This window comes from Salvelinus sp. IW2-2015, linkage group LG15 (assembly GCF_002910315.2).
Source record: "Salvelinus sp. IW2-2015 linkage group LG15, ASM291031v2, whole genome shotgun sequence".
In the NCBI taxonomy this organism is placed as follows: Eukaryota; Metazoa; Chordata; class Actinopteri; order Salmoniformes; family Salmonidae; genus Salvelinus; species Salvelinus sp. IW2-2015.
Genome location: NC_036855.1, coordinates 36,767,132 through 36,793,722, shown reverse-complemented (window position 1 = coordinate 36,793,722; position 26,591 = coordinate 36,767,132). Strand labels below are relative to the sequence as shown.

At 41.3% G+C, this 26,591-nt stretch overlaps 1 protein-coding gene across 1 annotated transcript in view; it reads left to right on the top strand.

Moving 5' to 3' along the window:
* Positions 1-26,591, top strand: part of ipo11 (importin 11) — a 245,206-nt gene that overhangs the window by 634 nt on the left and 217,981 nt on the right. Inside the window, exons 2-4 of the mRNA XM_024001611.1 lie at positions 17,510-17,659; positions 21,337-21,437; positions 23,596-23,668. Coding sequence (XP_023857379.1) covers positions 17,522-17,659; positions 21,337-21,437; positions 23,596-23,668 — 312 coding nt within the window. The 5' untranslated portion in view covers positions 17,510-17,521. The remainder of the gene's footprint in view (positions 1-17,509; positions 17,660-21,336; positions 21,438-23,595; positions 23,669-26,591) is intronic.

The window sequence follows — 26,591 nt, the reverse complement described above, 5'->3', positions numbered from 1 at the left end:
GACGAGGGCTAACGTTAGTCATATCCATCTTGCAGTGAAGCTAGCTATGTTTCACCTGTCTAACTATGACGGGACTCTTGCTCGTGATGATACTCCCAGCAATGCGATTTGAATCAGAAATTCTGACTTTTCTGATACGTCTTTTAGTTTACACAGGCCTACACCACCAACAAAACAAACTCCAATTGTTCTTGATATTCTAATCTGTTTCGRGAGCACATCTGTGTAACCACACTCCTCCAATGAAAACATACAAATATCACCCACTGATCAAATAAAATCAAATGTATTTATAAAGCCCTTTTTACATCAGCAGATGTCACAAAGTGCRTATACAGAAACCCAGCCTAAAACCTCAGAGAGCACATGGCCAGATTGTTCTTCAAGATGTTCATAGATGACCAGCAAGGTCAAATAACAATCACAGTGGTTGTAGAGGGTGCAACCGGTCAGTACCTCAGGAGTAAATGTCAATTGGCTTTTCATAGCCGAGCATTCAGTGAAAGATGAAAAAAGCAGGTCCGGGACAAGGTAGCGCATCAGGGGTTCCATAGCTGCAGGCAGAACAGTTGAAACTGGAGCAGCAGCACGACCAGTTGGACAGCAATGAGTCATCAGGYCAGGTAGTMCTGAGGCAAGGTTCTAGGGCTCAGGTCCTTTGGAAGGGAGAGAGAGAATTGCTTAAATTCACACGGGACACCAGATATAAGACTGATCCTAGCCTCCTGGACACATATACTATTGCAGCATAGATACTGTAGTCTGAGACAGGGTCAGGGSACACTGTTGCCCCRTCCAATGATACTCAACCAGGCAGGATATAACTCCACCCACTTTGTCAAGGGATAACACCCACACCACTACAGGGATATCAACAGACCACCAACTTACTACCCTGAGACAAGGCTGAGTGTAGCCCACAAAGAACTCCTCCACCGCATGAGCCTGAGGGKGCGCAAAACCGGACAGGAAGATCACATCAGTGACTCAACCCACTCAAGTGACGCACCCCTCCTAGGGACTACATGGAAGAGCACAAGTAAGCCAGTAACTCAGACCCCGTAAATAGGGTCAGAGGCAGATAATCCCAGTGGAGAGAGGGTGAAAGAATGTACCAGAAGTATGTAATATATAAAATAAACGTACATACGGAGCCTTACATACAAAGCAAGCCTTACATACGGATGGGGAACCCATAAGATATCGCTCTTATGCAAAATGTAATAACATTTTGTACCTGTAAAATTTGGGCACCTACTCATTCAAGGGTTTTTCTTTATTTGTGCTTTTTCCTACATTGTAGAATAATAGTGAAGACATAAAAAATATGAAATACCACATATGGAATCATGTAGGTACCAAAAAAGTGTTAAACAAATCAAAATATATTTCTTACTCTTTCAAATGACTGCTCGACTTGTTGACTGCTCGATCCACACAGCAGACTTTGTTGGCATTGRCTATGTCCCCATTACCAGTAAAACATAATCAAAACCGATTTATTTCACTTAATTGCTGTGCTGGTTCGTTGTTCATTTGTTCAGTCATTTCATTCTCAACCAGGATTTCTWTGGGATGCCATTTGGGTCTTTGTGTGTTATTTGACGTGTCAAATAAGCTTGTTGACCAATCAGGACCTGAATATAACTGCACTTCACATAATCATTTAACGCGTTCATACAATTTTTACGTTATTACACATTGATTACACTATCACTCGTATTTCATATGTCACAATGAATCATCGATACGTATGCTATGATGCTGGAAAAGTTGTCTCGTGCACCTACGGTGCTGGTCATAAAAAAAGCTAGCTAGCTCATGGATGCAAACAATGTTCTTCCCCAAAAACATAGCATAACGACAGCTGTTAGCTAGCTAACTATATAGCTAGGTGTAATCTAAAATAACCCTAATTTATAAGACATTTCTTATTTGATTAATGGTCGGACCCATCTGTGAAGCTAGCCACAATAAGGATTAGCCACAATAGTGGACTTTGCGGTTRGCCTTCAAAATAMAAGTATGTMATTGACAGTAGAATTATGCCATAATTGAATAGATCATGCTAAACAAAGTTGGAATGTTATATAAAATCAAATAAAGACAATAGTTTGTTAATTTCACAAAAATCTGTTGTAATCACACTGGATGTATAATACTTTAGAATTGCATTGGGGGCATACTTGTTTCAATGTACAGCCTTACCTATGGATTGTGGCTCAATGACATGGGKTTACTCAGTGGCACCCAGAGGACATTAGTGCCAGTAGCTCTAATTGCGGGACTCTGAAACAACTGTGAATTGAGCCACATTTATTGTCAACCTAWGTGTATTGAACACTATTCTYGAGGAAAAACAATACMGCGTGGATGTTTTGGAGTCTGWTAACTCTGAKGAGGATGTTGGCGAAAAAAATATTGGGTATTGAGTAGACTGATAMCCCATTTCATTGCACCCCATTTCATTGCTTCACATTTCAACCTTGTTTAACATTATCTAGTATAAATATGGCATGATTCCTCCAATTGTAACCATCACTTTCAAAGAGGTACCTTTTATTTTGAAGGCAAACCACAAATTCCACTATTGTGCTTAATCCTTATTGYGGCTATTTTCACAACACATAACCCGGTCCGGTTGAGCCTCACTAGCCAGATGAAGCAAGCTGGCTGCTTATAACGTTAGCTTTGGGCAACAGGGTTAAGTAGCTGGCTGCTATTTATTTTCATGAACTGAAGTTCAATTTCAATAGGCAAACAACAAGTATAGCTAATACTTACTCACTAGGATTGCTAAATCATTGCTAAAAAAAATAGTGAAAATGACTGCAGTTTCTACTGGTCATTGTTTTCATGCTGGTTGTATTGGTGCTAGCAAGCTGAAGCTAGCTAGCTACCCCAGAAGTTGCGGTCGAACAAATAATGCTTTATTACCAACTCGGYATTGTAAACTCGTCGTTCGTGGCCGGTGTTTGCTTGTTTGCAGACTTTTTTGTACAGCTTTGACAGTGCTACTGATAGTAGTGGTGGCGCTTGGCTTGCACATGCAAATTCAGAACACATAACATTCTATAATAGAACTGTGTTATTTGACGTGTCAAATTGTGTTATTTGGCATTTATTTTTTGACAATCAAAGACCCAAACGGCGTTCCATATTGTGTCGTGAAGCTAATAGCAGTGACATTATTACTGTGTAACTCCGGTAACTTTGCTCAACAAAACTGCCGACACAGGCTAAAAACAAGCGATTCGGTGGCATTTTCTGAGCCTCTTTACCATGCTCGATGCTAAGTACAAGGACCGCTATTTCGATGCAGACAAACAGGGGTTTACGTGAAATGTTACATACACAGCTGGACAAGATGGAAATGGACACAGTGACAGTGCGCACTAAGGAAGAGAGGTCACGGACAGACAGAGCTGAAACTTCACTGCTTGACATGTACAGTGGCTTGCGAAAGTATTCACCCCCTTGGCATTTTTCCTATTTTGTTGCCTCACAACCTGGAATTAAAATAGATTTTTGGGGGGTTTGTTTCATTTGATTTACAAAACATGCCTACCACTTTGAAGATGCAAAATATTTTTTCTTGTAAAACAAGCAAGAAATAAGACGCACTAACTGAACTTGAGCGCGCATAACTATTCACCCCCCCTCCCCAAAGTCAATACTTTGTAGAGCCACCTTTTGCTGCAAGCCTCTTGGGGTATGTCTCTATAAGCTTGGCACATCTAGCCACTGGGATTTTTGCCCATTCTTCAAGGCAAAACTGCTCCAGTTCCTTCAAGTTGGATGGGTTCCGCTGGTGTACAGCAATCTTTTAGTCATAACACAGATTCTCAATTGGATTGAGATCTGGCTTTGACTAGGCCATTCTAATACATTTAAATATTTTCCCTTAAACCACTCAAGTGTTGCTTTAGCAGTATGCTTAGGTTCGTTGTCCTGCTGRAAGGTGAACCTCCGTCCCAGTCTCRAATCCCTGGAAGACTGAAACGGRTTTCCCTCAAAAATGCCCCTGTATTTAGCGCCATCAATTATTTTTTCAATTCTGAACAGTTTCCCAGTCCCTGCCAATGACAAACTTCCCCACAGCATGATGCTACCACCACCATGCTTCACTCTTGGAATGGTGTTCTCGGGGTGATGAGAGGTGTTGGGTTTGCGCCAGAGATAGCATTTTCCTTGATGGCCAAAAAGCTCAATTTTAGACTCGTCTGACCAGAGTACCTTCTTCCATATGTTTGGGGAGTCTCCCACATGCCTTTTGGCGAACACCAAACGTGTTTGCTTATTTTTTACTTTTTTACGGCTTAAAGTGGTCCTATGGACAGATATTCCAATCTCCGCTGTGGAGCTTTKCAGCTCCTTCAGGGTTATCTTTGGTGTCTTTGTTGCCTCTCTGATTAATGCCTACCTTGCCTGGTCTGTGAGTTTTGGTGGGCAGCCCTCTCTTGGCAGGTTTGCTGTGGTGCCATATTCTTTCAATTTTTTAATAACGGATTTAATGGTGCTCCGTGGCATGTTCAAAGTTTCTGGTATTTTTTTTATAACCCAACCCTGATCTGTACTTCTATACTTCTGGTGGTGCCCCTTGCTTAGTGGTGTTGCAGACTCTGGGGCCTTTCAGAACAGGTGTATATACTGAGATCATTTGACAGATCATGTCACACTTAGATTGCACACAGGTGGAGTTTATATAACTAATTATGTGACTTCTGAAGGTAATTTGTTTCACCAGATCRTATTTAGGGGCTTCATAGCAAAAGGGGTGAATAAAGTAGAAGTCGGAAATTTACATACACCTTAGCCTAATGCATTTTAACTCAGTTTTTCACAATTCCTGACATTTAATCCTAGAAAAAAATCCCTGTCTTAGGTCAGTTAGGATCACCATTTTATTTTAAGAATGTGAAATGTCAGAATAATAGTAGCGAGAATGATTTATTTCAGCTTGAATTTCTTTCATCACATTCCCAGTGGGTCAGAAGTTTACATACACTCAATTAGTATTTGGTAGCATTTCCTTTAAATTGTTTAACTTGGGTCAAACGTTTCGTGTAGCCTTCCACAAGCTTCCCACAATAAGTTGGGTGATTTTTGGCCCATTTCTCCTGATAGAGCTGGTGTAACTGAGTCAGGTTCGTAGGCCTCCTTGCTCGCACCCTCTTTTTTAGTTCTGCCTACACATTTTCTACAGGRTTGAGGTCAGGGCTTTGTGATGGCAGCTCCAATACCTTGACTTTGTTGTCCTTAAGCCATGTTGCCACAACTTTGGAAGTATGCTTGGGGTCATTATCCATTTGGAAGACCCATTTGCGACCAAGCTTTAACTTCCTGACTGATGTCTTGAGATGTTGCTTCAATATATCCACATAATTTTCCTGCCTCATGATGCCATCTATTTTGTGAAGTGCACCAGTCCCTCCTGCAGCAAAGCACCCCCACAACTTGATGCTACCACCCCCGTGCTTCATGGTTGGGATGGGGTTCTTTGGCTTGCAAGCCTCCCCCTTTTTCCTCCAAACATAACGATGGTCATTACAGCCAAACAGGTCTATTTTTGTTTCATCAGACCAGAGGACATTTCTCCAAGAAGTACCATCTTTGTCCCCATGTGCAGTTGTAAACCGTAGTCTGGCTTTTTTATGACGGTTTTGGAGCAGTGGCTTCTTCCTTGCTGAGCGGCCTTTCAGGTTATGTCGATATAGGACTCGTTTTACTGTGGCTATAGATACTTTTGTGCCTGTTTCCTCCAGCATCTTCACAAGGTCCTTTGCTGTTGTTCTGGGATTGATTTGCACTTTTCGCATCAAAGTACGTTCATCTCTAGGAGACAGAACGCGTCTCCTCCCTGAGCGGTATGATGGCTGTGTGGTCCCATAGTGTTTATACCTGCCTACTATTGTTTGTACAGATTAACGTGGTACCTTCAGGCATTTGGAAATGCATGATCCAGACTTGTGGAGGTCTACAATTCTTTTTTCTGAGGTCTTGGCTGATTTCTTTTGATTTTCCCATGATGTCAAGCAAAGAGGCACTGAGTTTGAAGGTAGGCCTTAAAATATGTCCACAGGTACACCTCCAATTGACTCAAGTGATGTCAATTAGCCTATCAGAAGCTTCTAAAGCCATGACATCATTTTCTGGAATTTTCCAAGCTGTTTAAAGGCACAGTCAACTTAGTGTATGTAAACTTCTGACCCACTGGAATTGTGATACAGGGAATTATAAGAGAAATAACCTGTCTGTAAACAATTGTTGGAAAAATTACTTGTGTCATGCAGAAAGTAGATGTCCTAACCGAGTTTCCAAAACTATAGTTTGTTAACAAGAAATTTGTGGAGTGATTGAAAAACAATTTTTAATGACTCCAACCTAAGTGTATGTAAACTTCCGACTTCAACTGTACATATGCACGCACACACCACTTTTCAGTTTTGTATTTTTTAGAATTTTTTGAAACAACAATTTTTTGGGGCATTTCATGTCACCAATTTTGACTATTTTGTGTATGTCCATCACATGAAATAAAAATAAAAATCAATTTAAGGTACAGGTTGGAATGCAACTAAATAGGAAAAAAGCCAAGGGGGATGAATGCTTTTGCAAGGCAATGTATGATGAAATCCTGGTTGAGAATGAAATGACAAATGAACAACGAAACAGCACAGCAAGTAAGTGAAAGAAATAGGTTTTGATGAAGTTTTACTGGTAATGGGGACATAGGTAAATGGTAGGTAAATGCCAACAAAATACCTTTTTGGTCAGTGTGGTGCGTGTGTAACCTTTATTTAACTAGGTAAGTCACTAGAGAACAAATTCATATTTACAATGGCGGCCAACCCGGACGACACTGGGCCAATTGTGCGCCGCCCTATKGGACTCCCAATCACGGCCGGATGTGAGAGAGCCTGCATTCGAACCAGGGACTTTATTACACCTCTTGCGCTGAGATGCAGTACCTTAGACCACTGCGTGTGTGTGTGTTAACTATTTAACTGTATTTGAATGCTTAAAAGGCTGTTCAATATCGGTATCGTTAGTTTTGGCAAGGAATATATCGGATATCGGTATCGGCCAAAAATGTCATTGCAGTGCATCACTAATTTAAATGGTGAAATCTGATTTCCTGATTTCCTGATGTGTCCTAGACTTGGCACTCCGGTACCGCTTGCCATGCGGTAGTAGAGAGAATATGACTGGAGTGGCTGGGGYCTTTGACAATTTTTAGGGCCTCCCTCTGACACCGCCTGGTGTAGAGATCCTGGATGGCAGGCAGCTTAGCCCCAGTGATGTACTGGTCCGTACGCACTACCCTCTGGTCGGRGGCCGAGTAATTGCCGTATCAGGCAGTGATGCAACCAGTCAGGATGCTCTTGATGTTGCAGCTGTAGAACTTTTTGAGGATTTGGGGTAGAGGTCGACTGATTATGATTTTTCAAYGCCGATACCGATTATTGGAGGACCAAAAAAAGCCGATACCGATTAATAGGCCAATTTTTATATATATTTGTAATAATGACAATTACAACATTACTGAATAAACAATGAACACTTTTATTTTAACTTAATATAATACATCAATAAAATCAATTTAGTCTCAAATAAATAATGAAACATGTTCAATTTGGTTTAAATAATGCAAAAACAAAGTGKTGRAGAAGAAAGTAAAAGTGCAATATGTGCCATGTAAAAAACCTAACGTTTAAGTTCCTTGCTCAGAACAGGAGAACATATGAAAGCTGGTCGTTCCTTTTAACATGAGTCTTCAATATTCCCAATTAAGAAGTTGTAGTTATTACAGGACTTTTTCTCTCTATACCTTTTGTATTTCATAGACCTTTGAATATTGGATGTGCTTATAGGCACTATAGTATTGCGCTTTGCTTCAAGTTTTGCRAAAAGCTGCTGGTAAACGGGGGAAATTGCTGTTTGAATGAATGCCTACGAGCATGGTGCTGCCTACCTCCGCTCAGTCAGGCTGCTCTATCAAATATCAAATAATTTACTTAATTATAATATTATAAACATACAGAAATATAAGCGTTAGGCCATTAATATGGTCAGATCCGGAAACTATAATTTCGAAAACATAACGTTTATTCTTTCAGTAAAATACGGAACCGTTCCATATTTTATCGAACGGGTGGCAACCCTAGGTCTAAATATTGCAGTTACATTGCACAACCTTCAATGTTATGTCATAATTATGTAAAGTTCTGGCAAATGAATTACGGTCTTTGTTAGGAAGAAATGGTCTTCACACCGTTCGCAACGAGCCAGGCGACCCGAACAGCTGCATTATACCCTGACTCTGCTTACTCTGAAAGAAAGAGAAGTGACCCAATTTCAGGCACCGCATTGATTATATGCAACGCGGGACAAGCTAGTTCAACTAGTAATATCATCAACCATGTGTAGTTAACTATTGAATTAGTTAAGATTGATTGTTTTTTATAAGATAAGTTTAATGCTAACTAGCAACTTACCATGGCTCCTTGCTGCCTGCACTCGCGTAACAGGTGGTCAGCCTGCCACGCAGTCTCCTCGTGGATTGCAATATAATCAGCCATAATCGGCATCCAAAATTGCCGATTRCTGATTCTTATGAAAAYTTGAAATTGGCCCTAATTAATCGCTCAWTCCGATTAATTGGTCGACCTCTAATCTGGGGACCCATACCAAATCTTTTCAGTCTCCTGAAGGGGGAAAGGCGTTGTCGTGCCCTCTTCACGACTTTCGTGGTGTGTTTGGACCATAGTAACTTGAAACTGTCGACCCGCTCCACTACAGCCCCGTTGATGTGAATTGGGGCATGTTCGACCCTCCTTTTCCTGAAGTCCACAATCATCTCCTTTGTCTTGCTCATGTTGAGGGAGAGGTTGTTGTCCCTGCACCACACTCCTATGGGGTGGTAATAATTTAGGCAGGTTGCCTTTGCTTTCTTGGGCACAGGGACAATGGTGGTCTGCTTGAAACATGTAGGTATTACAGACTTGGTCAGGGAGAGGTTGATAATGTCAGTGTAGACACTTGCCAGGTGTGTGTGTGTGTGTGTATACAGTACATTCGGAACGTATTTCCGACCCCTTGACTTTTTTCAGATTTTGTTATGTTTTATTCTAAAATGGATTAAATAGAACATTTTCCTTATCAATCTACACATAACACCCCATAATGACAACCTAATTACGGCGAGCGTAAGATCGGAATCTTATGGCTAACATTGTAGCTGTTTAAAGCTAATTCCCTGCAATTCTACACATTTTGCATTCCGAGTGACTCAAACATAACAAAATCTGTGGGGGCCCAATTCATGATAAAAATACTCCTGAATGCAGATTTTATTTTAAATTCTCTGACTGTCTAGCTKTTMTTTTCTTTTTCTTTCAAAGATACTCTTACTTAAAAATGTATAGGTCCATTTATCTTCTACATTATCTGGATTTTGTCATTTAAGTTTACACTGGATACGCTTTTCCATCTCAATTGTTTTCTTCTCTAAAAAATAAGTAAATAAATGTGTTCTAATGTGTTCTTTTGGCAGTGAATTTAAATGCATTTTTCAGATATGACTCATTGCTAACAAGCATGTTTCCTCTTATACTTGTTTCCTCTCCTTGGATCCTCTTCTCACTTCCATCTGACTGAGTAGGAAGTGAGTGAAGGTTTGGAGAAGGAGTCGAGGAAAGGCTATTGAGATTCAGCTTGGGTTAGTTTAAAACGCGTTGCAATATGCTGCTGTATGATCTTTATCACTTCTTTGTACTGAGTGAGTTTAGCATCTATAACCATAGGCTACTCTGTAGGCCTACACAACAGCATTCTCTCTTGTTTGGTGTTTTGGATTCTAATTTCTTCATGCCTCTAGATGGCAGTCTAGCAAAGCTGATTTCCTTACTGAATAGGCCTTCCCCTGCACACGTTGCGCTCTGATCTCTGGCTGTCTGTCTCTGTTCTTTTAGCTTCATGGCACACCTGCTGGTGTACGAGTGGCTTTTATCCATTGCTGGAGATATGCAGTGTTGAGTATGAATTCCAAAGGGATATGTGGATAAAACGTGAGGGAGCACGTTTTATCCACATAGCATATATTTCACTGCATATATTTCACTGTCCTAGCCTACTTGATATGGTCCCGTGTGGCTCAGTTGGTAGAGCATGGCGCTTGCAACGCCAGGGTTGTGGGTTCATTCCCCACGGGGGGACCAGGATGAATATGTATGAACTTTCCAATTTGTAAGTCGCTCTGGATAAGAGCGTCTGCTAAATGACTTAAATGTAAATGTATATGCCTAAGTTTTTCAGCTTGTTTTTTTGTCTTTTTAAAAGTCCTGAACAGTAATGCTGATTTCCATGTAAAATAGCCTTTTGAGTGACTAAATATCACCCATAATATTTCCCCCCGAGAAAAAGTACTTTATCTCTCATAGCTAACTACCAGGATGTTTGAAAAGACCGGCTGACGGGGCAGGAATCTTGGCTGACAGCTCTTTGAAACGCCTATGTCAAGAAACTTGGATGCAGTAAAATCCTTTCAAGCAAATTTCGTGAAACAYAAAGAAACTCAAACAACATTGAAATTGCATCAATGCATTTAAAAAAAATAAACATCTCCCATTTGGCATGTCTTAAGTATCTTTGCCAGAGGTGAATAGTGTAAACTTTTAATTATATTTGCTGACACCCTACAGTAAAATTTTGGCACCAGTAGAGTAGCTATCTAGCTATATTAACCACGCCCTTCCGCAAACATGCCTTCTCCAATGTTGGTTGCAAGCCGGTACTTAAATTAGGTAAGCGACTATCATGTTACCATTGGTGTATTAAAATGAGTTAGAGTGACGTCACCATATCCCCCTTAATAATCCCGCCTCCTGAATCCAAATGTTTGACATGGGCAAGGATCAGTAACTTTTTATGATCACACTTTATCAATGTAGAAGCAACGGTCATTTTTCATACTTTGTTTATTATACTTTGATCTGGTTTAATCGAAGTATCAACAAATGTCAYGAAATACATGATTTTGACTTGTCATTGCCTTTAGCTCCTCAAATGTTTCTACTCTCATTAAATCGCAGCGATATAATTCCACCACAGCGTCCCATGTTTATAGGGTATTGTAAATAGCCATTCTGTGCCTGTTAATTACATTTCCGTTGATAGCTCCGTTAGCTGCCTTAAGSAACTATTGCTAGCTCCACCTATGCTATTAATAGTTTTATATCAAGCTAATGTTTTGCTACATGTGTCCACAAGCGTAGGGGTATTGTCCATAGTAATCTTGTGCACATTTACCTGAATTCTGCTATTAGCTCTGCATCTTTGAATCCAATCAGGAAGCCTATTGTGGCTATCTCATCCAGTTTGATTGACTCTTGTCACCATGGATACTCCTGCTGTTTTCAAGCCCCGCAGAGGGCTTGGACTGTTACATATAAATGTGTGAAGCCTGATGTCTAAACTGGACTTTCTGGATGGATGTCTGGGTGCATGACACTAGCCCAGAAGTTCTGCTTATCTCACAGACCTGGCTGAATAATTTGATTATGGATAAGGACGTTGCCATTGCGGACTACCTCATTTTCAGATGTGATGGGGGGAAAAAAGGGGCTATTTATGTAAGACCTTCTTTTATGTCATAAGGCTTTCTTAAAAGTGTCCATATCCAAAATATTTATATTTATTGCTGTGGTCTACTGTGTAAGTGGAAATTCTCACCCCTGGCATTCCTTCATAATCTGTTATGCAGAGCTTTTTTATACTAGCTGCATACCAGACACTGTTTTGCCACTTTAATTTTTCTCATCCATTTTTACCTCTGGTTGATAAACATGCTCCTTTCAAGCGATTCAGAGTCAAAAAACAAACTATTCCATGGTACTGTCCTGTACTCTGACCGCCTCTTGATAAGAAATCAAGTCTGGGCCAAGGCTAGACTAACTGGCTCATTAGCTATTTAGGCAATTGAGAAATACACTACTTGACAAAAATGATGTGGACACCTGCTCATCGAATGTCTCATACTAAAATGATGGGCATTAACATGGAGTTGGTCCCCTCTTTGCTGCTATAACAGCCTCCACTCTTCTGTGAAGGCTTTCCACTAGATGTTGGAACATTGCTGCGGGGCTTTGCTTCCATTCAACCGAAAGAGCATTMGTGAGGTCGGGCACTGATCTTTGTTAATTAGGCCTGGCTCGCAGTCGACGTTCCAATTCATCCCGAAGGTGTTCGATGGAGTTGAGGTCAGGACTCGGTGTAGCCAGTCAAGTTCTTTTACACCGATCTCGACAAACCATTTCTGTATGGACCTTGCTTTGTGCACGGGGGCATCGTCATGCTGAAACAGGAAAGGGCCTTCCCCAAACTGTTGCCGCTAAGTTGGAAGCACAGAATTATCTATACTGGACAAAATATAAACGCAACATGCAACAATTTAGATGATTTTACTGAGTTACTGTTCATATAAGGAAATCAGTTAATTGAAATGAACAAATTAGGCCCTAATCTATGGATTTCACATGACTGGGCAGGGGCGCAGCCATGGGTGGGCCTGGGAGGGCATAGGCACGCCCACTGGGGAGCCATGCCCAGCCAATCAGAATTAGTTTTTCCCCACAAAAGGGCTTTATTACAGACAAGTACTCCTCATCACATCCCCCCCTCAGACGATCCTGCAGGTGAAGAAGCCATATGTAGAGGTTTTGGTCTGGCGTGGTTACATGTGGTCTGCGGTTGTGAGGCCAGGTGAATGTACTGMCAAATTCTTTAAAATTATGTTGGAGGTGGCTTATGGTAGAGAAATTCTTCAATTCCCCATTCAACAGCTCTGGTGGACATTCCTGCAGTTAGCATGCCAATTGTACTCTCCCTTAAAACTTGAGAGATCTGTGGCATTGTGTTGTTTGACAAAACTGCACATTTTAGTGGCCTTTTATTGTCCCCAGCACAAGGTGCACCTGTGTAATAGTCATGCTGTTTAATCAGCTGCTTGATATGCCACACCTGTCAGTTTGATGGATTATCTTGGCAAAGGAGAAATGCTTATTAACAGGGATGTAAACACATTTGTCCACAGAATTTGAGGAAAATAAGGTTTCTGTGCATATCGAAAACATTTGCAATTTATTTATGTTCATGAAACATGGGACCAACACACTTTACATGTTGCGTTTATATTTTTGTTCAGTATAGAATGTCATTGTATGCTGTAGCATACGATTTCCCTTCCCTGGAATTGAGGTGGCCTTTCCTGAACCATGAAAAACAGCCCCAGACCATTATTCCTCCTCCCACCAAACTTTACAGTTGGTACTATGCATTGGGAAGGTAGCATTCTCCTGGCATCCGAAAACCCAGATTCATCCGGCGGACTGCCAGATGGTGAAGCGTGATTCATCACTCCAGAGAACGCGTTTCCATGACTCCAGAGTCTAATGGCGGCGAGCTTTACACCACTCCAGCTGACGTTTCGCATTGCTTATGGTGATCTTAGGCTTGTGTGCAGCTGCTCRGCCATGGAACTCCATTTCATGAGGCTCCCAACGAACAGTTCTTGTGCTGACGTTGCTTCGAGGCAGTTTGGTACGCAGTAGTGAGTGTTGCAACCGAGGACAGATGATTTGTAAGTGCTATGCACTTCAGTAATCGGCTATCTCGTTCTGTGAACTTGTGTGGCCTACCACTTCGCGGCTGAGCTGTTTTTGCTCCTAGACGTTTCCACTTCACAATAACAGCACTTACAGTTGACCGGGTCAGCTCTAGCAGGGCAGAAATTTGACGAACTGACTTGTTGGAAAGATGGCACCCTATGATGGTGCCACCTTGCAAGTCACTGAGCTCTTCAATAAGGCTATTCCACTGCCAATGTTTGTGTATGGAAATTGCATGGTTGTGCTCAATTTTATACACCTGTCAGCAATGGGTGTGGTTGAAATAGCCAAATCCACCAATTTTGAAGGGGTGTCCACATACTTTTGTATATATGGTGTATGTGCACTGCCTCAGTTAAACAGGCCAAATCAAAGTACTTCCTTAGCGCTATGGCAGACTGTTAGTGATCCCTCAAAATTTTGGAAAACTGTTCATTCACYGAAGCCGGGTARTTCCTCTACTTTCCGGCCTAAGCAAGTAGTTTTAGACTCCGTCATTACTGAAAAAGTTACGATTTCTGACRCTTTTAATTAGCATTTTATCTGAGCTGGTTTCCTGTTTTTCCCACATACAGCTTTGTTGCCTCGATGGATCAGTCAACCTCACATGACTTGGGAAGTGGTAGTCKTTTTGGCAACTCACAGAAACAGAAGTTCTTGCTGCCTTATTTGCTATTGACATCAAGAAGTCATTAGGGGCTGACAATTTGGACCCGTCTTTGCTTAATATGCAGCGCCCCTCATTGCTGGCTCAGTAACACATTTTTTAAAATGTAACTTTAGTATCAGGASATTTTCAAAAAGAGTGGAAAGCAACTTTTGTGCTACAACTCCATAAGTGCGGGGATAGTAGTGATCTCGTTAGTTATCGGCCCATTTCCAGCTCCTTTGTCTTGCAAAAATAATAGAATCATTGGTCCACAAACAACTACGTTATTTTCTATCTGTAAATGGTATTCTTAATGTTAATCAATCGGATATATATTTGTGATGCATTACCAATGTTTTTTATATAGATTGTAGGTCCCATAACTAGAGGTCGACCGATTCTGATTTTTCAACGCCGATACCGATTATTGGAGGACAAAAAAAGCCGATACCGATTAATCGGCCGACTTTTTTTTTATTTTTTATTATAATATATATATATATATTATATATCATACACACACATTTTTGTAATAATGACAACTGCAACAATACTGAATGAACATGAACACTTTTATTTTAACTTAATATAATACATAAATACACACACACCAGCTCTGAAGTGACAATGATACTGAAGAGTCTGCTTAGGAGACAAATACTCTCAACTGTTTGAGTAAAAATAGAGTTTAAGTTACCTGTGATGAATGATGAAAACAAAAACTTGAATTTCTATATGCAGGAAATCCTATTTTAATAATGGGCATGGTAAGATTGACGACTAAAGTGCGAGTCATAATTCCCATGACACCTAGCAAATCTGAAAAGCGGTTCCTTCATTTATTCCATAGGATATTTTTAGATTCACTTAAAATAAGTTCTGTGTTTCGTGTGGCTTACACACCTTGCCAATGTTATAACTGTGTAGATATCCATAGGACAAGTAACTCTGATCAATATTGGCTAAATATAAGCGAAGCTAAAATTTTTTGTAGAGTGGATTTATGAAAATATGTTGACAAACGTTACTTTATCCTAGTGAGTTTACACGGGTATCAAAACGTCGAGGCGGTTTAAGCCTGCACGAAACACAGACCTTATTTGAAGTAGATCAAGACATTCCTCTATGAAGACATAACGGTAAAAATAACGAATGGAACCCCGTCAAGTTCAGCCGCAAGTTTATTACAAGGAATTATAACGCGTCGCCTATTTCTCTCTAAAACCATAATACCTTTGACTAATCCGGAAACATCACCTCGAAAACAAACGTTTATTCCGTTCCGTATTTTATCTAACGGGTGGCATCCATGAGTCTAAATATTCCTGTTACATTGCACAACCTGAAATGTTGTCATAATTACGTAAAAGTCTGGCAATTAGTTCGCAAAGAGCCAGGCGGCCAAACGGTTGCATATACCCTGACTCTGCATGCAATGAACGCAAGAGAAATGACACAATTTCACCTGGTTAATATTGCCTGCTAACCTGGATTTCTTTTAGCTAAATATGCAGGTTTAAAAAATATATACTTGTGTATTGATTTTAAGAAAGGCATTGATGTTTATGGTTAAGTACATATTGGAGCAATGACAGTCATTGATTGATTGTTTTTTATAAGATACGTTAATGCTAGCTAGCAATTTACCTTAGCTTCTGCATCGCGGCACAGGCAGGCCTCCTTCGTGGAGTGCAATGTAATCAGTGTTAGAGCATTGGACTAGTTAACTGTAAGGTTGCAAGATTGGATCCCCCGAGCTGACAAGGTTAAAAATCTGTCGTTCTGCCTCGTTCCTAGGCCGTCATTGAAAATAAGAATGTGTTCTTAACTGACTTGCCTTGTTAAATAAAGATTAAATAAAGGTGTTAAAAARAAACGGCAAATCTGCGCCCAATAATACCGATTTCCGATTGTTATGAAAACTTGAAATMGGCCATTCCGATTAATCGGTCGACCTCTACCCATAACCCACATTTAAATGAATTTGTAATGACTAGTTTGAATATTACACAAATTGACTTCCTTCCATCCTACAAATATCTTGGTATCTGGCTTGATGACAAACTGTCATGTTACTGAGCTGGTACAGAAGTTTAAGTTCAAGGTCTGACTTCTGTTAATAGGAAGGAAATTGTCCACGCCATTTTTACGTTTATTTTAGATTATGGGGATATTATCTATATGCATGCAGCAGCATCTACACTTAAACCACTAGATGCTATTTTTCATTGTGCCATTAGGTTTATTACTGGTTATAGAACTCATCATTGTGTTTTGAATCAAAAACTGGTTTGGGCCTCTATGTAACGAGAGAAACTTCCTGTGTGTCTATCATCATTAATTCAATTTAGACTTATAAATGATCAAACCTGGTSTCAGGCTTACATAACACTGGGGGCCCCTTCGGTCTCCACACAGTTGGGTAAAGCAGATTTTAGTTTTTTGACATTTTGATAAAAACAACCAGATCTGCTGGGATGTAGACGTTATCAAATGGGTAGTAAAATAACACTACATGAAACATTTAAAGTTATTTCAGGCAATGCTGAGAAATAATTGGAAAGTCATGCCGTACAGACAGAGAGCTGTATAGCCTATTTCTTCAGGGATTATCATTGTTAGTTCTTCTGAGTAACATTGGAGATAGATTGACTCGGGTCTCCCTTCTTGAAATTTACAAGTCAGGCAGTTTCGACTGTAGGATAGAATGATTTCCGTCAAAGTCGCAGAGGGTGCTGTCTGCATGAGGACCAGGTGTGTTGCTCTGCTGTGTCAGGCTGTGCCTGCCTGCGTCATTGGCTGTGCCTGTCTGCGTCATTGGGACTACCATTCTAGCCTCTGAGTGATTTTACTTACAGTGTGATCTGTTATAGAGCGAGAGAGGACCATGATGATGGAAGGAGGGGTGGGATGAAGAGGCATGTAAAGACCTCCTTGGTTTATTTGTCTATTTGTGCAGGCATAATGTCTGCCTTGTGCCTTCTACTGAAGTTTAATCATTTCCATATTCCTGTTATGGGAAGATGGTGCTGAACCCTTCTCACTCTTTCTGCCTCGCTCTCTCTCTCTCTCTCTCTCCCCTCCTCTCACACTCTTCTTCACCCTCTGTCTCCATCCCCTCTCCCTTTCATTCTCCTCTCCCCCTTCTGTTCCACCTTCGTCCCCTCTCTCTCTCTCGCTCTCTAACCCCCAGGTGTCTCTAGGTATGGATATGGAGAGTGCCAGCTCGGTGGTCCTACAGGCCCTGACCCAGGCCACCAGTCAGGATACCGCTCTACTGAAGCCTGCTGAGGAGCAGCTACGACAGTGGGAGACACAACCTGGCTTCTAYTCTGTACTGCTGGTATGTCTAACACACACACACAGGCAAACACAGGCACCAACGTCTATACTGGAGCTTACCACACATCATCCATTGATTTGTGCAAAGCTTTGAGTTCCTCAAGTTAAGTTTGTTCCCCTAATTATTACACAATGGATAGGTTATGGCCTAGAAAGGTTTGGGTCAATTTATGCAGACATTTTTAAAAGGTAGGCCTTCTGTGGGCCCAAYATGCTTCTCTTGTGGTTTTGGATCATCTTGATTTATGCAAAGCTGTGGTGATGTGATACTATATGCAACTGGGTTCTCAAATGTCAGAGAAGGCTGGATATCAATAATAACAACAACAGCAGGAGAAACAACAACAACGGCAGTGGCGATCAGCTTGTGTGGTTTCCATAAAGAATATCTGTGGGCAGTTTTTTGCTCTGATTTAGAATCACTACTAACAAATCACCCCACCCTCACTACAATAATAAAATTAAAAAGTTTWAAAAAATTAACAGGAATGGTAGAGATAGTGACAGAGAAATAGATGGGATGCTCACTGGTGCTCAGCTGTACACTAACCTTGACTGTCATTATCCCATTGTCACATTGCATTAGTCCCTGTCATAAATGATAGACCATTAGGTTACACACACAATGCCCCAGTCTAGCCCAGGTTGATGTGTCACTGTGCTGCTGTTAGAGCCATGGGGTAAACCATAGTAGCAGGATACTGTGTGTGTGTGATACTCCACAGAGGCTGTAAAGAAATCTAATCTGTCCCATCCTCCTCACCATCTCTCCTCATTCAGTCAGTGTACTGTAGATGGTCTTTGTTGATCTCTATCCATCAGCTATCCAATACCTTGTTACAGTAGGTGGTTGTTAGCCACTCCTAGGGTTGCAATGCTACCGGTAATTTACCAACGTTTCCAGAATCTTCAGTAATTTTTCAAAACAACAGAAAATATATGGCAATCTGKTTTAACGTGGGCTCCCGAGTGGCGCAGCGGTGTAAGGCACTGCATCTGTTCTAGAGGTGTCACTACAGACCCTGGTTCGATTCCAGGCTGTATCACAACCGGCCGTGATTGGGAGTCCCATAGGGCGGTGCACAATTGGCCCAGCGTCGTTAGGGTTTGGCCGGGGTAGGCCGTCATTGTAAATATGAATTTGTTCTTAACTGACTTATCTAGTTAAATAAAGGTTAAATATAAAATAAAAAYGTTAGTAATTTATACTTGAATAACTATTTTTTCTTTTCATACATAGTATACATTTTACAGTGCATTGGGAAAGTATTCAGACCTCTTGACTTTTTCCACATTTTGTTACGTAACAGCATTATTCTGAAATTGATTAAATMGTTTTTTCCCCTCATCAATCTACAWACAATACCCCATAATGGCAAAGAAAAACAGGTTTTTAGACATTTTTTTGTTTTTATTTTGTTTAATAAATTTGCTCTAACATTTGCATAAGTATTCAGACCCTTTACTCAGTACTTTGTCGAATCACCTTTGGCAGCGATTACAGCCTTGAGTCTTTCTCCGAATGCACTATATCTTTGTCCATGACCTTATGGTTCAAGAGAAAATAGCCTAATTCATTTAAAAAGCATCTAATCAACAAAGGCATTATTTTCAATGAACTCTTCCAACGTGACTTTTTTCACAAAAATGACAATGACAAAACATTGACAGCGAATACATATTGACATAGTAAAAAAAACAACACAAAAAATACATTTGTATTCACTAAGTTGATGGTTTATATTTAGGTTAATGTTTTTTTACGGCTTTGTATTTATTTTAAAATCATCATATTTCATATATTTTACATGTGATGAGGCCACACAGAGGGCCAGAGATTATTACAGACACCTGTGATAGWCTGAAGTTCCCAAAGGGGCCACTGGATATYTTGTGATAGATTACGTAAAATCCTTGAAAGATGGCAAAATTCTGGTAGTTTAATGGTAAACTTTTGAAAGTTTCCAGTAATATACCCTCYCTTTGCAACCCTASCCACATCAGCCACCCAACTGAGGCTGCACTGCCAGGTTCTGCTTTTTCTACCCACAGAACAACACCGTTTGAATCAGCTCTGAGCCTAGAACTCTCTGCTGTATTCAGACAGTCAGGACTGAGTTAATAACAGAGAACATTGTTGTACTCTGCCCCCACTCACCCCTGTGGTTCGCTACTCAACGCAGCTTCACCCTTCAGTTCTCCTGCTGAGAGAAGTGTGTGTGTGTACAGTGGAGTGTGGCAGCACTCTGCTGTGATTGTCTCAGTCTGGCGCCAGGTGCGTACTCCAGACTGCGAGCTCCCAGCATGCCCCTCTCATGCACCCCCACCTCCGCCGAACTCACCTCGGGTGCTGGTACATCTTTTTTAATGAGCCCAAAGTTTGGGTTCTCGCTCTGTCACTCAAAAAATCCTTGTAGGACAGCTAAGATAAGCAGCCAGCCAGTGTGGCTTTGTTAACCTCTCTTGGGTAGGGGGCAGTATTTTGAAGTTTGGATGACAAACGTGCCCAAAGTAAACTGCCTGTTACTCAGGCCCAGAAGCTAGCATATGCATGGTAGTATTGGATAGAAAACACTCTAAAGTTTCCAAAACTGTTMAAATAATGTCTGTGASTATAACAGAACTGATATGGCAGGCGAAAACCTGAGGAAAATCCGTCCAGGAAGTGGGATATTTTTGATGTGGGTACTTTTCTATTGAATGCCTATACAGTATGTATTTGGATAGGACCCAAATTCCAGTTCCTATRGTTTCCACTAGATGTCAACAGTCTTTAGACATTGTTTCAGGCTTGTATTCTGAAAAACGAGGAAGAATGAGAACATTCTTTCAGTGGACTCTAAATGAACCAGAGCTATTTTGAGCGAGTGACTGATTGCGCACCTTTCGTTGTTTTTCTTTTCTATTGAAGACGCTATTGTCCGGTTGAAATATGATCAATTATTTAGACAATAGACAACCTGAGGATTAATTATAAACATCGTTTGACATGTTTCGACGAACTTTACAGGTACTATTAGAATGTTTTCATCTGCATGTCGTGACCGCCTTTGAGCCAGTGGATTACTGAACAAACGCGCCAACAAAACTGAGTTTTKGGGACATAAAGAGGGACTTTATCGAACAAAACAAACATTTAATGTGTAACATGGACTCTTGTGACTGCTAACATATGCAGATCATCAAAGGTAAGTGATTAATTTTATCGCTGTTTCTGACTTTTGTAATTCCTTTACTTGGTTGTAAAATGTTTGTATGYTTTTGTAAGCGGGGCACTGTCCGCAGATAATCGCATGGTATGCTTTCGCCGTAAAGCCTTTTTGRAATCTTGACAAAGCGGCTGGATTAACAAGAAGGGAAACTTTAAGCCGATGTATAWMACTTGTATATTTTATGAATGTTTATTATGAGTATTTCAGTATTTTGAATTYGGCGCTCTGCAATTTCACCGGATGTTGGCCAGGTGGGACGCTACCGTCCCATAAGAAGGCCCAATTCCAAACCAGACCCTAACCCAAGAATGTAAGCACTTTGTGTAGTTTCTGAAACGACTCCTTGGATAGATGTGAAATTCAATTCCAGCTGCAGCAAAGGACATTATCACAGTGGTTTAAATAATATTGATTCTTCCCACCTASTAAGTTATTTAAACGCTGCCCTGTGTTTTCTGTCCTCTAGAATATCTTCAACAACCACATGTTGGATGTTAACGTCCGATGGCTTGCYGTGCTCTACTTCAAAAATGGCATCGACAGGTACTGGAGGAGAGTCGCACCAAAGTAAGCCATCTCTCTTTTACTTCCCTCTTCTTCTTCTCTTGCTTCTTTCCGTTCTTCTCGCCATTCTTTTCACTTTCCTTATGGTTCTGTCTCGTCTTCTCTCTCATCTCGCCTTTTTACGATAAAAAAAAATATCTTCCCACACCTGTTACACCTCTCCCATCATCATGTTTCAGTATTAATGGCGAGTTCTGCAAAATGATTGGGCTCAGCTGTGTGTATTTTGTGAGCTCACATTGTTATTCATTGGCGCCATTCTCTTACGTCCATCTAGTGTAGGCCATACTGATAGTATTGTRCAGACACAACCTATGGGATGGTATTGTCCATTCACACCTATGGGATTGCTGACTAGCTTAATGTTTCAAGTTCACCTACAGGTCCACAGAACAAAGACTGTTTTTAACCACCTCACCTCAAAGACAATCAGTTCTGCCTCTGCAATCCTCCAGCCATTCTTTAGATTTTTACCTCTCACCCCTTGTGCTCTCCTTCCAAAGTCCCCCCTTCTTTTCTTTTGTAGGTGTGGGTACTTCATTGTCATTTGTCGAACAGAGCCGTTGTCACCTCTGCTTGCTGTGGAAGGTGCAATGAACTCCTGGCCATTGCTTTGCGCTTAATGCACCCAGTGCCTACAGACGTTGCCCAATTTACTGGGGGAAGCTATCTGCGGGCTTGTCGCACAAACTTCTACCGGGGTTAGGATCTCTGCTACTTTGTATGGGATGTGGCAACTCTTCCCTCTTTCTCTGTCCCTCTTCCCATTACACTTCACTTAATTCCCTCTCGCTTCTGTGTCTCATCTCCTGCTTTAATTCCTATTTTCTCATCCACCGCTGCCACCTTCCCTTCCTYACTCTTCTTAACATTCGTACCTCTCCATGATTCCCCCCCCCTCTCTCTCTCTCCCGCTTCCTCTAACAATAGAACCGCTGGGCCTCGAGGGACCTCCTTCAATCTAATGAGCAGTCATTCTGACTGCAATATTCTGTACGTGTAATTAATACATTTCATATATGCYATTGAAAAGATTATAAATTGGTGTTTTATGAAGGCCATGGGTAAAATTAGAATACCGTTTTTATTTCAAATAACACAATAGCATTTTCATTAGTTTGTTACTGTAGGCTATATGTAAAAACCAAAAAACACATTCTGTGGACTGATATAGGGTACATACCGTTTTTTGAGATTATAATTAGAACAGATCAATACAATAGAATGGCCTGTCCTGTTCTTCATTCACAATTGGTGATTACATAATTATGCATAGTTCGCTTCCCCTCACTCAACTCATCCATTCTCCCCATCGTACCTTACTTAATTTATTTAATCTGTTATGTGTGAAATTAGTTTCAGTTTTGAGTTAATTATCAAGGTGATCATCAGCTGGGTACTGCACTTTCAAATGTGTGGAGAAGTAGGGGCAACGGGGGAAAACCATTCAAAAAATGACATGCCCTCCTAAAACTGGTTAAAACTCCAGTTTTGTTTGTGATATTTAAGATTCTAACAAAGACAGTGTTATATGGACTTATTTAGGAAAAGTCAAGAACGGAGGGTGGCATGACTTTACATTTTAAAAATGTTTGAGCAGTCAAAATGACTGCTTTAGCAGTTCTAGTGTTAGCCCGGGACAGTGTATACAATAGCTTCATACAGGGACGGAGCTATCCCTCACTGCTGCTCTCTGTCATCTTCATGTCGTATCAGCCCTCTATATTAAAGCCTGCGCGTTGGCGCTAGCTCTCTCCCTGGGGAAATTGGATTCAAAGCAGAAGGCGTCTCTCACAGGATATCAGCTGGGTGCTGTGTCAGGCAGTTGATAATGCCATGGCTTTCCTCTCCCTCTCAAATGGAAGGGTGTGGAAATGTAATAATACGAGGGTCATTCTCGCTGACCGCCTCACTAAAGAAGCAGATGGTGATATTTGACAGGAATTGCACACGGTTAATGTGCCTCCCCCGTCCTTTCCTCTMGCATATTGAGGCCTCAAACAATTCCATTAGAGTGGAGAGCGTTTCTGATAACACATTTGAAGCAGTCATCTAATTCAAAATGGAAATTGAGTATTGAAAAGATGTTTGCGTTGATGTTTGGCATTATTTTGTAACCTTATTGTAACCTAGTTCTGTGTGTGTGTGTGTGTCCGTCCAGTGCTCTGTCAGAAGAGGAGAAGACGTCGCTGCGAGCTGGCCTGATCACCAACTTCAACGAGCCCGTCAACCAGGTCAGTCATTTTTTTGCGTGAGCTGTCAACCAATGACTCGTCCCTTTCGGGGCATCATTTCATCGACCACCATCACGAAGTAGAACACTCCCAAACAGCTTTCCAGTATGTCCATTTGGCTCTGTCTTGGAGAAGTGGCCATACTTCTACAGAGACCCCTACCTAGGGATACCTCTACTAGTAGCAGTGGCTGTCTGTGTCCAAATGGAGAGCATTTCAGCCATTCTAGCCCCTTGTGTCTCACCTGTCTCTTCCTCTCTCTGTCACCCCTCTGGAAAGGAGGTTGACTCCGTCAGCAATCTGCTGTGATCCAATGATGTGTGTGTGGTCTAGAGTTAATCTCCCCCCTAAGGCTGCATATAGTGTAACCTTACCTTATCACACATCACCACCAAATGCCTCAGCGAGAGTGTGCTGCATGCATGCACAAGCAAAAATTCAAAATGAAGAGAACACTCAGCTTGCCATAATGCATCTTGATCAATGTCCCTGTTCTCCCTCTGCTATGACTGTAATGCAGATAAGTGAGTTTTGCCCGATCACACCAATTATCTTCACACACACATACAAATATGATTCATCTTTATTGCCATCTGTGCAGTCAGTGGAGTGACACTTCTTACAGAAGCTTATTGGCCCATCTTCGGTCCCTAGCAAGATATCAAATGTTATTTCTCGCATGCTTCGTAAACAACAGRTGAAATGCTTCCTTACGGGCTCTTCCCAACAACGCAGAGAGAAAGGAAATAGAGAAATAATAGGAAAGTAATAACACGTAATAATAAAAGTAATAATGAATACGATTACTTGGCTATATACAGTGCCTTCGGAAAGTATTCAGACCCCTTGACTTTTTCCACATTTTCTTACGTTACAGCTTAATTCTAAAATCAGCAATCTAAACACAATACCACATAATGAGTGAAAACAGTAAAAAAAAAAAAACATTTTCCCAACTGTATTACACATAAAAAATATACATTATTTACATAAATATTCAGACCCTTTGCTATTAATAAAAATTCAGCTCAGGTGCATCCTGTTTCCATTGATMATCCTTGAGATGTTTCTACAACTTGATTGGAGTCCACCTGTGGTAAATTCAATTGATTGGACACAATTTGGAAATGCACACACCTGTCTATATAAGGTCAAAGTTTACAGGGGATGTTTGAGCAAAACAGTCATGAGGTTAAAGTAATTGTCCGTCGAGCTCAGAGACAGGATTGTGTTGATGCACAGATCTGGGGAAGGGTGCCAAAAAATGTCTATAGCATTGAAGGGCCCMAARAACACAGTGGCCATTCTTAAATGGAAGAAGTTTGGAACCACCAAGACTCCTCCTAGAGCTGGCCACACAGCCAAACTGAGAAATCTGGGGAGAAGGGCCTTGGTCGTGGAGGTGACCAAGAACCTGATCCTCACTCTAACAGAGCTTCAGAGTTCCTCTGTGGAGATGGTTGTCCTTCTGGAAGATTCTCCCATCTCTGCAGCACTCCACCAAATCAGGCCTTTATGGTAGAGTAGCCAGACGGAAGCAAMTCCTCAGTAAAAGGCACATGACAGCGCGCTTGGAGTTTGCCAAAAGGCACCYAAAGGACTCTGACCATGAGAAACAATAAAACCAAGATTGAACTCTTTGTCCTGAATGGCAAGTGTCACGTCTGSAGCAAACCTGGCACCATCCCTTCAGTGAAGCATGGTGGTGGCAGCCTCATGCTGTGGGGGATGTTTTTCAGCRGCAGGGACTGGGAGACCAGTCAGGATCGAGCAAAGTACAGAGAGATCCTTGATGAAAACCTGCTCCAGAGCGCTCAGGACTTCCGACTGGGGTGAAGTTCACCTTCCAACAGGACAATCACCCTAATCACAAAGCCAAGACAACGCAGGAGTGGCTTTGGGACAAGTCTCCTGGCCCAGCCAGATCCCCGACTTGAACCCGATCAAACATTTCTGGAGAGACCTGAAAATAGCTGTGTAGCAACGCTCCCTATCTAACCTGACAGAGCTTGAGAGGATCTGCAGAGAGGAATGAGAGAAACTCCCCAAATACAGGTGTGCCAAGATTGTAGCGTCATACCCAAGAAGACTCGGCTGTAATCGCTGCCAAAGGTGCTTCAACAAAGTACTGAGTAAAGGGTCTGAATACTTATGTAAATGTGATATTTATTTTTGTCTTTACTTTGTCATTATGGGCTATTGTGTGTAGGTGGATATGGGGAAACATTTTTTTTGTACATTTTAGAATAACGTTACTTAACAAAAATGTGGAAAAGTCAAGGAGTCTGAATACTGTGCACGGGGTACCAGTACCGAGTCGATCTGCAGGGGTACGAGGTAAAAAAGGGTAACTGCAGATAGTCCGGGTAGCTATTTGGTTGACTATTTAGCAGTCTTATGGCTTGGGGGTAATAGCTGTTCAGGGTCCTGTTGGTTCCAGACTTGGTGTATCGGTACTGCTTGCCGTGCGGTAGCCGAGAGAACAGTGAATGACTTGGGTGGCTGGTGTCTTTCCACATTTTTAGGGCCTTCCTCTGACACCGCCTGGTATAGAGGCTCCTGGATGGCAGGAAGCTTGGCCCCAGTGATGTACTGAGCTGTACACACTACTCTCTGTATCGCCTTGCGGTCAGATTCCAAACAGTTGCCATACCAAGCSGTGATGCAGCCAGATGCTCTCTAAGGTGCAGCTGTATCCCCTTAGGGGGAGGCCTCCTTTGTCGTGCACTCTACACAACTTTGTTGGTATGTGTAGACCATGATAGGTCCTTAATGATGTGGACACCAAGGAACTTATTTTTTTTTTACTCTGTTTATTCAGTTTCACACACCAGACAACACAAAACAATATAAATAATATACTCAACTAGAAAAAGTACAAATAAAAAAGATTAGCTATGAAGATACCGTATTTTAGACAAGT